General features: G+C 48.0%; 1 protein-coding gene across 1 annotated transcript; it reads right to left on the bottom strand.

The window, feature by feature from the left end:
* Positions 1 to 565: 565 nt before the first annotated feature.
* MIND_00409200 (uncharacterized protein) lies at positions 566 to 1,093 on the bottom strand (the record flags this gene model as incomplete). Its single annotated transcript, XM_037360916.1, has 2 exons — positions 566 to 904; positions 956 to 1,093. 2 exons carry the CDS (start codon positions 1,091 to 1,093, stop codon positions 566 to 568), a joined length of 477 nt encoding a protein of 158 aa, XP_037221208.1.
* Between the last annotated feature and the right edge of the window lie 12,463 nt (positions 1,094 to 13,556).

The following is a 13,556-nucleotide window of genomic DNA, read 5'->3' as shown; positions in this document are numbered from 1 at the left end:
CTCTGGGCGTCTCCGCTTGTGACCGTGACCGTGACAACCGGAATCGGAATCGGAATCGGAATCGACTCCGGTGTGTGACCGTGACGTGACGGCCGTAAACGGAGAGGGAAGGCGTGGAGCGGAAAGGGAAGGAGTCTGGTCCAGCCCAAGGGCCGGGGAGTGTCGAAGAGGACCAATGGGAATGGCGGCCAGCCATGACCACTGGAGGGTAGCGACAGGGGGTCACTCGGAGACGTCCCCGGACGTCTCCAGAGAGGTGGAGATGTGAGGGCGTGCAGCCTGGGGCGCTGCAGTAGGCACGAGCCTTAACGGCAGTAGGCCTCACCCAGGGGAAGGCCCGATGACGGGGGCCGTGGTGGCGGAGTGGAGAGCGGAGCCATGGCAAGGCTCAGCCATCCGAACATAAGCCCGAACGCTGACATGGGTTGGGGACACCCAAGAGGTCCAGCAGGTAGAGATCGTAGGGAGACCTTGATAAGTGACAGCCCAGAGAGGCTAGAAGGCCATAGGCTCAAGGTCTCGGAGGGAAGTGGTGCGTCCACATCCGGAGAGGTCTCCGATGGCATTAGTGATCCCTGATAGTGACTCCGCCGGCGGAGAGACACCCGGAAAGGGGTGGCCAGGGAAGTCGAAGACTGGGGATCACTGGATGTGGGATGTGGTGCGGGCAGTGGAGGGAGAGCGTCAGGGTGCGGAGACGCGGAGACACGAGCGGAGGCGCGGAGACGCGAGCGGAGACGCGGCGCTTGATGGGATCAAGTGACGGCATCGGGGTTTCCCCTGACACAATCGTGGGATATATTGGATAGGCAGCCTTGTTGCGGAACATCGTTTTCTGCGTCTTATCTGTTGAGATAATGATCGGTATTATGGTCGCCCCTGGCTTGAGTTTCTCGAGCGCCCGCTGAGCGTCACTGTTAGATAACTACCATGACAAGAACTTGACAACACATACCTGAGTGCTCCACCACCATTTGCCCGTATGCATATCATAGTAGATATGGTCTATCATCTTGTTGTCCGAATAGTGTTTTTCGGGAGACAGGAGAAGTGTCACGGTTCGGGTCGGGCCGACGGGCCCTATACGGCCCATCGGGCCCTCACCACCCTTAGAGCCCTAGGGCTTGACAAGCCCTCATAATTCACAAGCAACAACACTAATATCCTAGAGAAGGGACATAATCACGGATCGCGCTTTATTCAGCCATCAAGCCATCATGACCCGCTATCAGGGATCATGATGCGCCGCCGGACGCCCTTGACAGCGGGCCCAATTGGCCCTAGACAACCACAGGGTCCAGAAGAGAGCTCCTTACTGTTGCATTGTCAAACACTCCTTAGTGTCGACATTGGCATGGCTCCTTTCCAGAGGAATGGTCCCTGGGCTCCTAGCGGTGTGGAAGTGCTGTTTGGCTTCCACGTCGCATCCGCGGTCACGCGCATATCACGCGTCGTGCATCTCGGGCGTTAACAGCCATCATTTTCTCCACCAACCTCCTCATCTCAACCTTTTTCCATTTTTCTCTCAACTCCCCCTCTTATCTCATCATATCAGAAGCTTCTTCTGTGCCTGCGCTTGACGACTCGGCGGGACTGGGGTGGAACAAGCTCAGGCTTGGTCAACCTGATGCTAACGCTGTTGGCGGCAGCGAGTACACCCTATTCGACTTGTCCTAAGCCCGGTTGTCAGGTTGCAGTGTGGACGGAGTGGACGATCACCTACATATGGACTCAGTACTTATTTCATTTTTTTTTGTATTACCCCTTCCGATCGCGGGCAACGTTTCAGCGCGGATAGGAGAGAATCTTATCTTGCTTGCTTCCTCCCCTCATCTGCGAGTCCTGAGCCAGCGTGAGCGAAAGCGCCACTCCGAGTTCGAGTCAACTTTTATTCCACCGAGCTAAGTACACGATCATCTTCACCACCGACTACGGACTTGTTGCCTTCAGCAGGGGTAGGACACTCTAGGCGACTACGCGTATCCCGTGACACCGCCGTCACCCGATGTGACAGCGGGGGCGTCCCGAGCCGCCCTGAGTCGTCCCTACCCTGCTTCCTATTGCAGAGGTACCACCTCCTCTGTCTGGTTGCCAACTACCTGGGTATGGGGGGTTGAACCATCTTCCCCACACTTGTCAGACTGGCAGGAGACCGTCACGTGGGCCCGGGCCGGCCCCCTTCCTGACAAGAAGATGGTTTGCAAAGTCTGGATCACCAAAGAGGGAGTGGATACAGGGAACAATAGGACGGAAGAACACATCGAAGGCTTCACCCCCACTGACAATTTCATGGCGCTCGCTCAAAGATCGGACGGCCGCTGGGCAAGCTTTGGTCGATAACCTGATTCAATTCACGAGAGGTATGATATGATAACCCTAACACATCGACGACCTATGCAAACATCAATTGGAAGTCTATAAATGCAAGGAGGGGCACATACACCATCAATCTTGAGCAAGTCAGTGAGCACCGTGGAGGTTGAGCTGCGTAGTTTTGCCCACCGAGCAATCTCCCAATCATAATTGTGCCGAGCAGTTTCGGGCCTTTGTCGATCGTCAGACGACTGAAGTAAAAAAAAAAAAGTAACGTGGATCTTGCGTGGATCCGCACCTTCTCTTCTCTCCTCTCTAATCTTTCCTCCCTCGCCACTCGTTTCTTCATCTCACATTCGTTGCTTGTTCTCCCTCCTCTGAGTTCACCGCCTCTTTGGCCATTATGGCACACTCCGGTGGCCAAAGTAAGGTGCTCAAGCCAAAGCCTTCGCCACAAAGTAAGCCGTCACAGAACTTGTCGTTCAGGGCCGCTGATAAGCCGCAGTCTGGGACAGACCAGGAAACGACTATTTTTGTCGATTTTGTTGCTCACACCGCCGGCATTTCATAGCCTCCCGGAATTCCGGGAGGCTACGGGCACCACGAGTGGAATGGGGCAGAGGCTGGCAGCCTTGCGCACCTCGGAACAACTCTTTGAGAGTTAAGTTACCGTGTGACAGCCGCAAGTTACCGTGCTGACCACACGTGTCGGCTTGCGGTTTGCTCATTCTTTGTTCAACCACAAAGACGAAAAGGGCTGAAAGAGACAATCTGATATCATTCAGATTGTCTCTTTCAGCCCTTTCTTTGTCTTACACTCAACTTTCATGGCCCGCTCAGCTGCGAAGAGTTCTGGGAAGAAGACAGCTTCGTTTAAGGCTAGCAGGGCGCCACACTCTCATCGACACACAGAGTCTTCGCGTTCTCAAGCTGGGTCTTCTGGGTCATCTGCACACAAAGATGCTGGTCAAACCTCAACCAGCACAGCGATGGAGCAAGACCCAGTCCCAGGGCCAGGGCCAAGTTCAGGCTCCTCGGCACCTTCGAGCCGCAAACGCACACGCGATGACATGGAGCCGGAGGGTGGGCCCGAGGGGCGGGAAGGGGAAGGGTCGCCGACGCCACAAGCGCGACGGCGCAAGCGGCAAAAGACGGCTGAGGAGATTGAGGAGGAGGAGAAAGAGGCAGCCCGGAAACGGGCGAAAGAAACGTTCGCATCCTGAGCGTATTGCAGATGAAGACTTGAACCTGTCGCAGCGGTCAATCCAAGTGCGTCCCCAATATATGTCTGTTTTCCTATGCTTAATTGCCAATAGCGTGGACTGAATACCCTTCTACATATCCTCCTCGGCATGAAATCCGCGATGGACGTGCCTGACGGTCCATCCTCTGCTGAGCGTGCCGACTTCCGACGCCGCTTCAGTTCTCCCGAGGACTGGGAGGATCAGTTGAAGACAATTAGTGGGACGAACAAGCGCGCTGATGACGACTCACGCGAGCTTCTCAAAGCATGCCGAACTGGGGAAAATCGCAAGATGGGAATCAGTCAGGCTATCGTCAAGGTCCCTCGTGCCCAACTACAAGTGATCCTGGGCATGTATTATAACTCGGGTCTCAAGCGCTTTGCCCCCGACTACGACGACGACTCCAACAGTATATACAACACCTTCCACCAAGACCTTGCCATCGAGATCTTCCAACGCGTTGCTGTTCGCGCCGCATTTTGGCGAGGCAGTATTGACCTCACTTCCTTGTCGGATTCTGAGTTCCTTGGGCGCCTCTATCGCCACTACTTCTGGCATGTGATCAAGCGCAACGCTGGGGCCAAGGAGAAGGGAGGGCTAGAACGAGATCGAGATATCCGGAATGCAAAGAATCGGCGTAAAGATGTGAGCACATTCATTTCCCTTAGTTGGCCTTTCTCATTCTTGCTTCTCAGAATGCGCAACGCCGCACCCAAGCAATACTTGATGATGGGTGGGGCGAGACAGTAGCCAATATGGCCCTTGAGCCCTGTGCGCATAGCGACGACGAGCTTATCGATGGCGAATACATTATAAATCCACGCGAAGAACGGAGTGACAACGCTACCGACTTTTCCGCTACCACGACCAGGACCATATGAAGCTTATGTCGGCAACCAACAACGGCTATAGCCTCCGTACCCGAAAGCTTCCGGAAATGGCTGACCCCAACTACAAAGGCCTGCTCAGGCATGAACGGCTTCCGCGCAACGTTCCGATTGACTACTTCAAGCCCGAGTTCTACAACACACTCCCTGCTCGACTTCGTGCGCACTACTACCAGAATGGTGTCGCTCTTCCTCATCGCCGCCATTGGACCAATGGTCGTGTCCCAGCATCATTCAAGGAATTAGACGACGAGGAGTGGGAGGAGTTTGAGGATGAGGTTCTGGGGGACTATAATGTGCCAACCAATTTGGAGATGAACTTGGACGATCTTTTTGATGATCCACAGTTCAACGCCAAGGAGGAGGGGGATAGTGACAGTGAGGAAGATGGTGAGGAAGATGACTAGATCTGGTAAAGTCTGATAGAATATGCAATGTTTTTTTTTCTGTTCATTACTATATACTTCTGTAATTCTTGGTATTGATGATAGATGACTTTTCGTATATGACAAATTATAATCTTGTGTTTAGAGCCATAAAGGTAGTACTTAAGTAAGCAGCAAACATGGTATATATGATGAGATGATTATATAAAGTTATTTTGAACAGTTGACTAACCTTAGATTGCCATGCAGAACAAGGAATCATTGTCTTATTCGGAATCCAAAAAAGGAAATTTAAATCAGACAGAGCCTGAAACCTGGTGGGACATTGGGGGTATAATTTTCATATACTAGAGATTCAAGGTTGATATGGATATGTGTTGTTGGTATATGGTTAAGCTTAGAAGTTCATGCCAACTGAGATATTCTTTTCTGAACAATAAATTTGCATATATGGACATATAGTTAAGGGCTCAAATGATATCACATAGTTAGATTATGCCTAGTAGGAGCTAAATTGCCTGTCAAACTGGATCTACCATGTATTATTACAATGCATTGCATATAACTTCAAATCCTAAAATGTTATGATAGCAAGATCAAATTAATACCTGTGGACATATACTTAAGGGCCCAAATGATATTACATAGTTAGATTATAAGTATTAGAAGGTAAAATGCTGTTGAAACTGGATCTACCACCTATTGTTATTGATATATTGCATATAACGCCAGCTTCCAAAAAAGGAAATTTTCAATAAGATGGAAAGATATTCATATAATTAAATCATAACTTCTATAAGCTACAATGATGTCAAAACTGGATCCACCACCTACCATTATAATGTAAGACATATGACTTCCACTTCCCAAAAAGGAAATTTTAGAAAAAAAGAAACTTTTGGTAAAGGAAATGTTTAGTTCATATAGAACATATAATAAAATGATAGAGATGGCCTATAAGACTAGTCCCATCTTCCTCTGTTGAGTCCCCAGCATAGAACCAATAAATCTCTGTGTTCAATACCATAAGTCCCTTTAGGCCGTTTCAATACTATAAGATGAGTCAAAATATGTTGTGGCTCAATAATACAGTATTCCTCAGAAGGAGAGGCATCTACAATCTTTGCCAGAAGCTCAGGGCAGCTGGTAAATGCTGTATTTGCAGTAAGCCAAGATGGGATCTGTTTATGCTTATGCACAAGAATGAAAGTTTGCATATAGCCCTGCAAAGGCATTTGCCAGATATGCTGAATGTAGCCTGTGAGTTTCTCACCAGGTCTGATTGGGCTTTTGAACTGGATATTGCTGTTGCCTTCATGAGAATGTCTGCAACTGAACACATAATTGTGCATCTTAAATCTTAAAGGGTGTAGAGCTGCTGGGGGTAAAAATAAATCTCCTGGCTGATTTGGAGATCCAATGGGTTCAATAGTTGTGAGCCAACGTGTCTGTCCTATAGAGTGAAGATAGTCCAGAATCAGATTATAGCCCCTGTGATCAATTTCCTCTCCCTTTGCTAGAATTTGTGCTTCTTCCCATCCTGAAAGATGGGTGGCAGGATTAGGTAGTTCATTTATGTCCTGAGTGGGCTGTAATATCTTTGCTAACTTTGCAGTAGCAGATGTAGAAGTAGCAGCCTGTGTGTCTTTCATAATAGCTTCTAGTCGGCCACGCCGGCATAATTGTCGTAAAATTGTCAACTCCATTTTTGCTAAAATTCTTAATCAGATTTATAGAAATACTCTAAGTGAAAATAATTTACAGCTTTGTTTGTTTGTCTTGATTTGACCCATGATTCCATTAAAACGTTCTCCTGCAAATTCACTAAGACCAGGAGATGGTCCCACAAATTTAAGCTGTTCAATATTATGCATAGCAAGATGTTCATTGGGAGGAATAGTTGCATCTGTGAATAAGGCTGCTTTGGTTTTTCTGTACTCTAGAATATGAAATTTATATCTTTCTGCTTCTGTATCTGAGGTGCTAAAAGATGCAACAATATTCATAGCAGCCACTAGATGATAAAAATTCTTCAGGAGCTGGCTCTGAGTATCTGTACCTGCATACCAAAGCTCAGGCATTATCACAGGAAATATTGCTGTGAAAAGGATCAAGATTTCCTGTGCCTTCAAAGTACCATGGCTAGCCTCTCCAAGATTTATAGGAGGACGTCCTACATGAGAAGGGAGCTCTATATCCTGGATACATTTTCTGACAAATGCTAAATCTTCCTTAGAGAATTCATATGAACCCTCAAAATCTACAGCCTGATAGTCTGCATCCTCTAAATCTTCATCTGGGAATTCAGCTGCCATAAAAGTTGCAAACACTAGGTTGGCTGGTGTGGGAGTTACAGATCTGTCTGAGCTAGATTGTTCAGCCTTGTTTTTGCCCTTTCGAGATGACCTTCGGAGCTTAGGAGTTGCTTGTAGAGATTCATCTTCTGAAGCAGAACTATCCATAGAGGTCCAGGCTCCTGGGATTTGTGATAGACTTGATATGACAACTTGTGATTGACTGAGTTCATTTTGAGATTCATGCTCAGAGCTTTCCTCATGTAGTGACATCAGCTCATCAGAAGCTTCAGCAATATCTGAGTCCATAACCTTCTCAGCTTTCTTGGTTTCAGAAACTTCTGTTACTTTAGCTGCTTGGCGGCCTATCCCCCAAAGTGAGCGAATATGAGTTCCACCAACTCCCTCTAGAAAATTATGCATAAACCCAAGAATAAGATGTTTTACAGGATCCCAAAGTGCAAGATCAAACATGGGTGACCATCTGACACCAGTCTCTGAGGCTTGAGCTTCTCTGGCAGTAAAAGCATTAATTGCTAGGAAAGCTGCTGCTGCTGCTCGAACAGTCTCATTACTGCGGAATTCCCAGTTGTCATAATCCAGACGGGCAATTTCTTTCAGAGTGATCATGCAATATGTACAGAACATATCAGCACTGTGCCCAAGATAGCCTGCAACTTTGCGAATTGCACCAAGATCTGCAAGAAGAGGGATAATTAAGGACTGAACTAAGACTCCTGCAGCATTCAAGGTAGTTTTGATTTTTTTGCCAGGATTCCAAAACTCCTTCATGATATTAACCAGTGCTTGAATAACATGCCAGATTTGATGGACATCAGGTGCTTTTTTCCTGGAATCAAGCTCCAAAAAAAGCAATTCTTAGTTTCAAACCGCAGATGTGCTGGTAGATTAAGGCAGAACAATACAACTGCACCAACTGAGTTAACTTTGCCTGATTCACTATAAGTATAAAATTCTAAGGTTATCATCTATGACTCTTACCTGATATCTTATTAGTATAAGGATTGAACCAATCAATATACATTGACCATACAAGATTATATGGTCCAAGAACATAATTTCCTAGGCTTTTCCAAAGTGGACTATCTTTGACATCCTTCATTATAGCAGGATATCCATTTAGCACCCTATGAGTACTGTCTGCTGCAGATTTCTCTAATGCTGCAACTATAATAGGGCGAGATAAAAAGAAGGAAAGAAAGGAATCAAATGACTGAGAGGTAAATTGCCTAGCAGGAATATCTCTGGCACCAGAAAGAGTCTTGATAGACTTGAATAAAGGAGTTCCACAGGTGGCTGATTGAGATGATGGCCTATATGAGCATTTCCTAGGTATTTGTCCCTTTCCCTGTGGATACATGGAAAAACATTCAGGACAACAGATTGTTCTTTCAATTTCAGGTTCTGAAGATAATTTGTATGCCGTTCGTATATCCCTGGGAATATGAATCTGAGGAATCTGTAAATTTATCCCAGAGGCCTTGAGAACATTCCATATTATCTCTAGAGTTGACAGTAAAATAAGTCCTAAGCTGTTCAGAACTTTGTTTGCTGCATCACGGCTAAGTCCCATTGATAGATTGAGCCATAAAACTAGTAGAATAGATAATTGGCCTATAGGTTGGAGTGCTAGTATCATTTGATCAGAATATTTACTATAAAACTTAGTTCATTATTTGCTTACCATTCTCAAAAACCTCAGGTGGGATTTCCACTGTCTCAAGCACTTGAGCCAAAGGGGGCACAGCTGGCTTGAGACTTGATGGAGACTCCATGTTGCCTGTCTTAGCCCTGCCATGCCTGCTCTGCTTTCTGGACCTTAGTTGGGCCTCACCTAGAGAATCTTTCAATTGCTGAGCTTTGGCATGTTTTGCATAGGTTTGCCTGGTCAAGAGTTGCCCATCAGGCTGGCAGCTATCACAGAGGCAAAGCTGGGTGCTCATGGTGGGCAGAGGAAAGCTGTAGAGGCTCCGAAGCCTTGGAGGATATATATGGACAAATCTAATCTTCTATCAAAGATGAATCCCATGTCATCGGAGATCCGGGGTTTAATTAACCACTGCCAAGAATTTCTTTGTGTCTTATTATTCAAATCACACCGTATGTAACTACCCTACAGGCCGCCGCATGGTGCCCGTAGCCTCCCGGAATTCCGGGAGGCCATGGAATGCCGGCGGTGTCAGCGCACGTCTCAGAGTTGACATGAGTCCCGAATGGTCAACTAGGGAATTACCTGCACAAGAACCAGTCAAATTCCAGTCAAAATCTATCAAATCGCTCTCAGTGATTCCAAAATCTTGACTAGGAAAAGTTCGCAGAGCCCGTTCCTCGCTAGAATCTATCCAATTCTATGCAAAATACCCAAAGGGAGTGTATTCTAAAAGGCATATTCGGTTTGGCGCTCAGTGGAGACTCCGAAATCGACAACTCCTAGACAAGGGACACCCCTATCTCTGTTGGTATCGACGACTGACATCATTGGAATGTGGTTTCGGATCATGCTGAAGGATCGAGAGTGCCAAGGGACGGTTAAACGGCGAAAACCTACTCAATTGATTGGGGCCTGGACCTGTGATCAACGGCGACTCTAAAACACTGTCGAGGAACTGATTATCTGAACATTGGAAATGCGCCAGGAGAGTTGGGACAACTACCACTGAGGCCATACGCACAAGATACAAGTTATGGGTGTTAATCGAAAGCTGGGAAGCAGAGCTATCCACTTATCCTACTCAAGATCGAGGGATTCTTCACAGGCCAAACTAGATGGTCGCGAACACGGAAGATTTACACAGGTCATTGACTCCAATACATGTGATACCAGTCATCTGGACCTAGTATTTCAACTCTGGGCCGTATGGCGAAACGATACCTATACAATTATGCACATGGACGACTTTTCTTACTCGAGATTTTCCCTGATTCTATCAATTTCGTTTTAGTATTTATATCACTGTCTTGTATTTGGGGGATTCACGGATTGCCCCACTCTACTAGGTGCATCTGGGGATCTAGCTCGTCAACCTATCTTGCTAGCTCTTTCGAAATAGTATCATCGCGTCAGGAGGATTATTGGTTGAGGGTTTCGGTTGCTGGTCAAGAGTTTAAGGCAGTTAGTCCTGACTCGAGACAACTCAGAGGGTTTAAGGCAGTTAGTCCTGATCCAACAAGTATAAACTCTCCGGGCATCGTATTGGCGCTTCTCTATTGCGGAGTTTCGTCGATAGTACGCTTTGGGGCACAACAAATCAATGTTTTTCGCAAGAAACTCGTATCAACCCTACAACCTTACACATTTGTGCCAAGGCTCTGTTCACAGGGGTCTGTTCACGCACAAGGAGTCGACGATATTTTGGGTTTTGTGACTTTTCCTACTCAACATTATACATCTTTCTCTCTACTTCAAGTGGAGTTTTGGTTGTTTTTGTTGGTTTGGTTAGTTAGAGAGCTCATTTGCTATCCCCACTCCGCACTCATCACCGCACTTACCAAGTACCAGAGAAAAGCGAGCTTGACAAGTCCAGCAGTGACCGTCGTGAGTTTTGCACAAGATCCTGTGAACCAAGTGAGAAGCTTTTTTTATCATGTAGCGACGCGAGCCGCCAAAACCGACGCGTACAATAGGCAAGGTATGTATCTCCGCTCGCTTCTTCACTTGTTCTCAAGTCTTGATACAGTCTGGATTGGCGCTGCTCGAGCTGGTCAGCAAAGAAAGCGCGCGGATGCCAGCGATACTGAGGCACCCAAGCCTTCGAAAAAGAAGAAGAAGATGGCAAATGACTCATCCGTTGGCAAGGCTTCACGTCTCTACAAGAAGGGGACTACCGGTCAGTCACCTCTTGAAAGATATACCATGCTGATAAGGACCGCAGAGCGAAGCTCTAGCACGCTGATTGTCGCCCAAGATTCTCCAGCACAGGCACCACCAGCAAGTGCCTTGTTTGACAACAACGATATCATTGAGCCAACCGCTTTTGACTCTGAGCAGTCTTCGAATTCGGAAGACGAAGGCCCAGCAGACGATGAGTTCGACCCGGGCGATGTAGACTTGAAGGGGCTGGCTGGCGAAGCGCTGAAGACTGTCTTGGCCAAAGAGGTAAGGGTGACATCATGTGCCACGTCACAGTCCCTTACCTTCGATCCAGCGTCCACAGTGGGGAAATCGGTCGTCAAGCTTTGGGAACGACGGAACCCACTCTGAATACAATGCTGGGCTTGCGAAGCCCCGCAAACTTCCGCTGGTCGACTCCGACAGCTCCCAGGAGTCGGACGAGGACCCAGCACTCAAGGCAGGACTAGCAGCGCTTCAAACTGCTCGAAAGGTCCGTCCGGTCTGTTGCTCTGGGTCTGCTTGTTCCCCATACTAATATTCTGTAGGGAACCGAAAGACTGGTCCAGAAACATGGAAATATTCAGGTCCCGCCCAAGCATCGACCACGCCGAGAGGATAGCGCTTCGGGAAGTATGCTAGACCTGAGCCAAGTGTGTCTATTGCTTCTGTCGTGTATTGCTCATCGCTCTAGATGCTGCCAAAGAAGATTGCCCGAGCAACAGCTGTGGGCCGTCGTGTTGTGAAACGAGCTGCAACGGAGGTGCATTGTGTTACAGCTATTCGTTGCTTAAATCTGACATAGTCAATACAGGTTGCTACTTGGAACAAGACGTCGTCCCGCAGCGCACCGATGTCAATTCACCGGAACACATCGCAACGCGAAGCTCATCCCCCGTTACCCTCCCTCAAAATCCGTCATCATACGAGCTTTCTATTAATGGGCGTGGTGCTGCAAACATCAAGCAACCAATTGGCATTGTCGTCGATGCCCTTCATCTGGCCTCCGACTACCTTACTGGCAAGCTTCTTGTCAACACGTTCTACCCTGACAATGATAACTGAACCATCTTTGCCGACCTCGCGCTCACTCGAGCAGCTCGCGACCTTGAAGACCCTCTCTTGGACGAACTATTTGCAAATCTACGGTCTCGTCGGCCTTGCTTACTCGGGGTGTGTTTTTTTACTTCTGTGCGCTACTATGACTCACATTAACAACAGATTCTCCAACGTATCCCAAATGTTTGCTCCAGGACCAAAGTCCAATCTGATGTAATTATGCATTCAGAATATGACGTTACACAAGCCACGCCCGAGCGCGCTCTCGCTTTTGAAGAAGTCTATGGCCTACATATACCAGTTGAAGCCAGATGTGGGTGCTACCTCATTGGGTTATTGCTCACTCACCTTTCGCAGACGACAGATGAAATGACTAGTTGAAAAATGGTAGGCATATTGCATGCCCTTACCGTTGTTGACCGCATTACAGCCCGGGCTACCTGACCGAAAGAAGCCCTTCTCACATAGCGGCATGCCCAAGACAGCCAGCTGGCTTTTCAAAAAGGGCCGAGGGAGAGAGTCAATCGGCACCCGCCTTTTCAATCTCTTCCCTGTCAATGCTGATGGTAACCGGGAGGCAATGATTCCACTCATCGCGCTTGCGGCGGCAGCGGTAGGTAGTTTTCCTGAACACCAGTGATTGCTGCTCATAATTTCCAGATTCATAGCTCTCTCGAAGATTTCACCATTGCTCCATACAAGCGGCTCGACTTCGACAGTGCTCGCTGTGAAGAGGTTTACCGAGTCTATGTCACAATTCTCGAAACCTTCCGCTCTAAGCAGTCTGCCCGATTCCATAAGACTATGGAGGCAATTTTTGAAAGTATTGTGTATGTGTGCTCTCTCATGTCATTCCTGGTACATGGGTAGTGGTGGCCATTCAACTGCTGGACCCTCCTCCCTTGAGGATGAGGCTTTGCAATATGTGGACTTTGACTAGCTATTTCTTCATTTAGTATATGCTTTACTATTTACACTGTCTTTAATACAATCTAATTTTGTGGTGCATATATCTGAATGAATTGACTTGCTAAATAAAAATAACACTGGGGGCACAGCCTACGGCGTGCCGGAACACGCGTTCCGGCCGCGTGGCTGTCCCTAGGCTCACCGCGGACCTACCGCGGGCTCGCCTCTGGCTCACCTCTAACAACTGGTGTCTTTGCGCTGTTTCACAAAGAATTACGTGTGTCTAATTAGTCATGAAAGGAAATTCACTCAAGCATGCGGCACGCTAGCAATCCTGATTCCCTACAGCTCAAGTTCCTGCACAACAGCTGGCGAATCTGCGTCTGCGTCTCGGGCCGTCTGCCAGCGGGTGTGCCCGGTGTGGGCAAGGTGTAGGAAAGGCGACTCGGAGGTTCGGCTCCAGCCCTGTAGGCCGTTTCAGTTCTGGCGTGATTTCTGGAACCGCATTGTCCAAGCACCCAAGGCCCGGCCAAACCCGTGACATGGAGGAGGAGGTCGCTGCCCCTGAAAGTCTCGAGCGCAACACATAAAAGCTCGGCCCGCCACCGGCGTCC

This window comes from Mycena indigotica (genome assembly GCF_014461135.1).
Source record: "Mycena indigotica strain 171206Taipei chromosome Unknown Mind.scaff0004, whole genome shotgun sequence".
Lineage (NCBI taxonomy): Eukaryota > Fungi > Basidiomycota > Agaricomycetes > Agaricales > Mycenaceae > Mycena > Mycena indigotica.
Note: the sequence above shows the minus strand (reverse complement) of the source record. Positions and strands in the feature narration are given on the sequence as shown.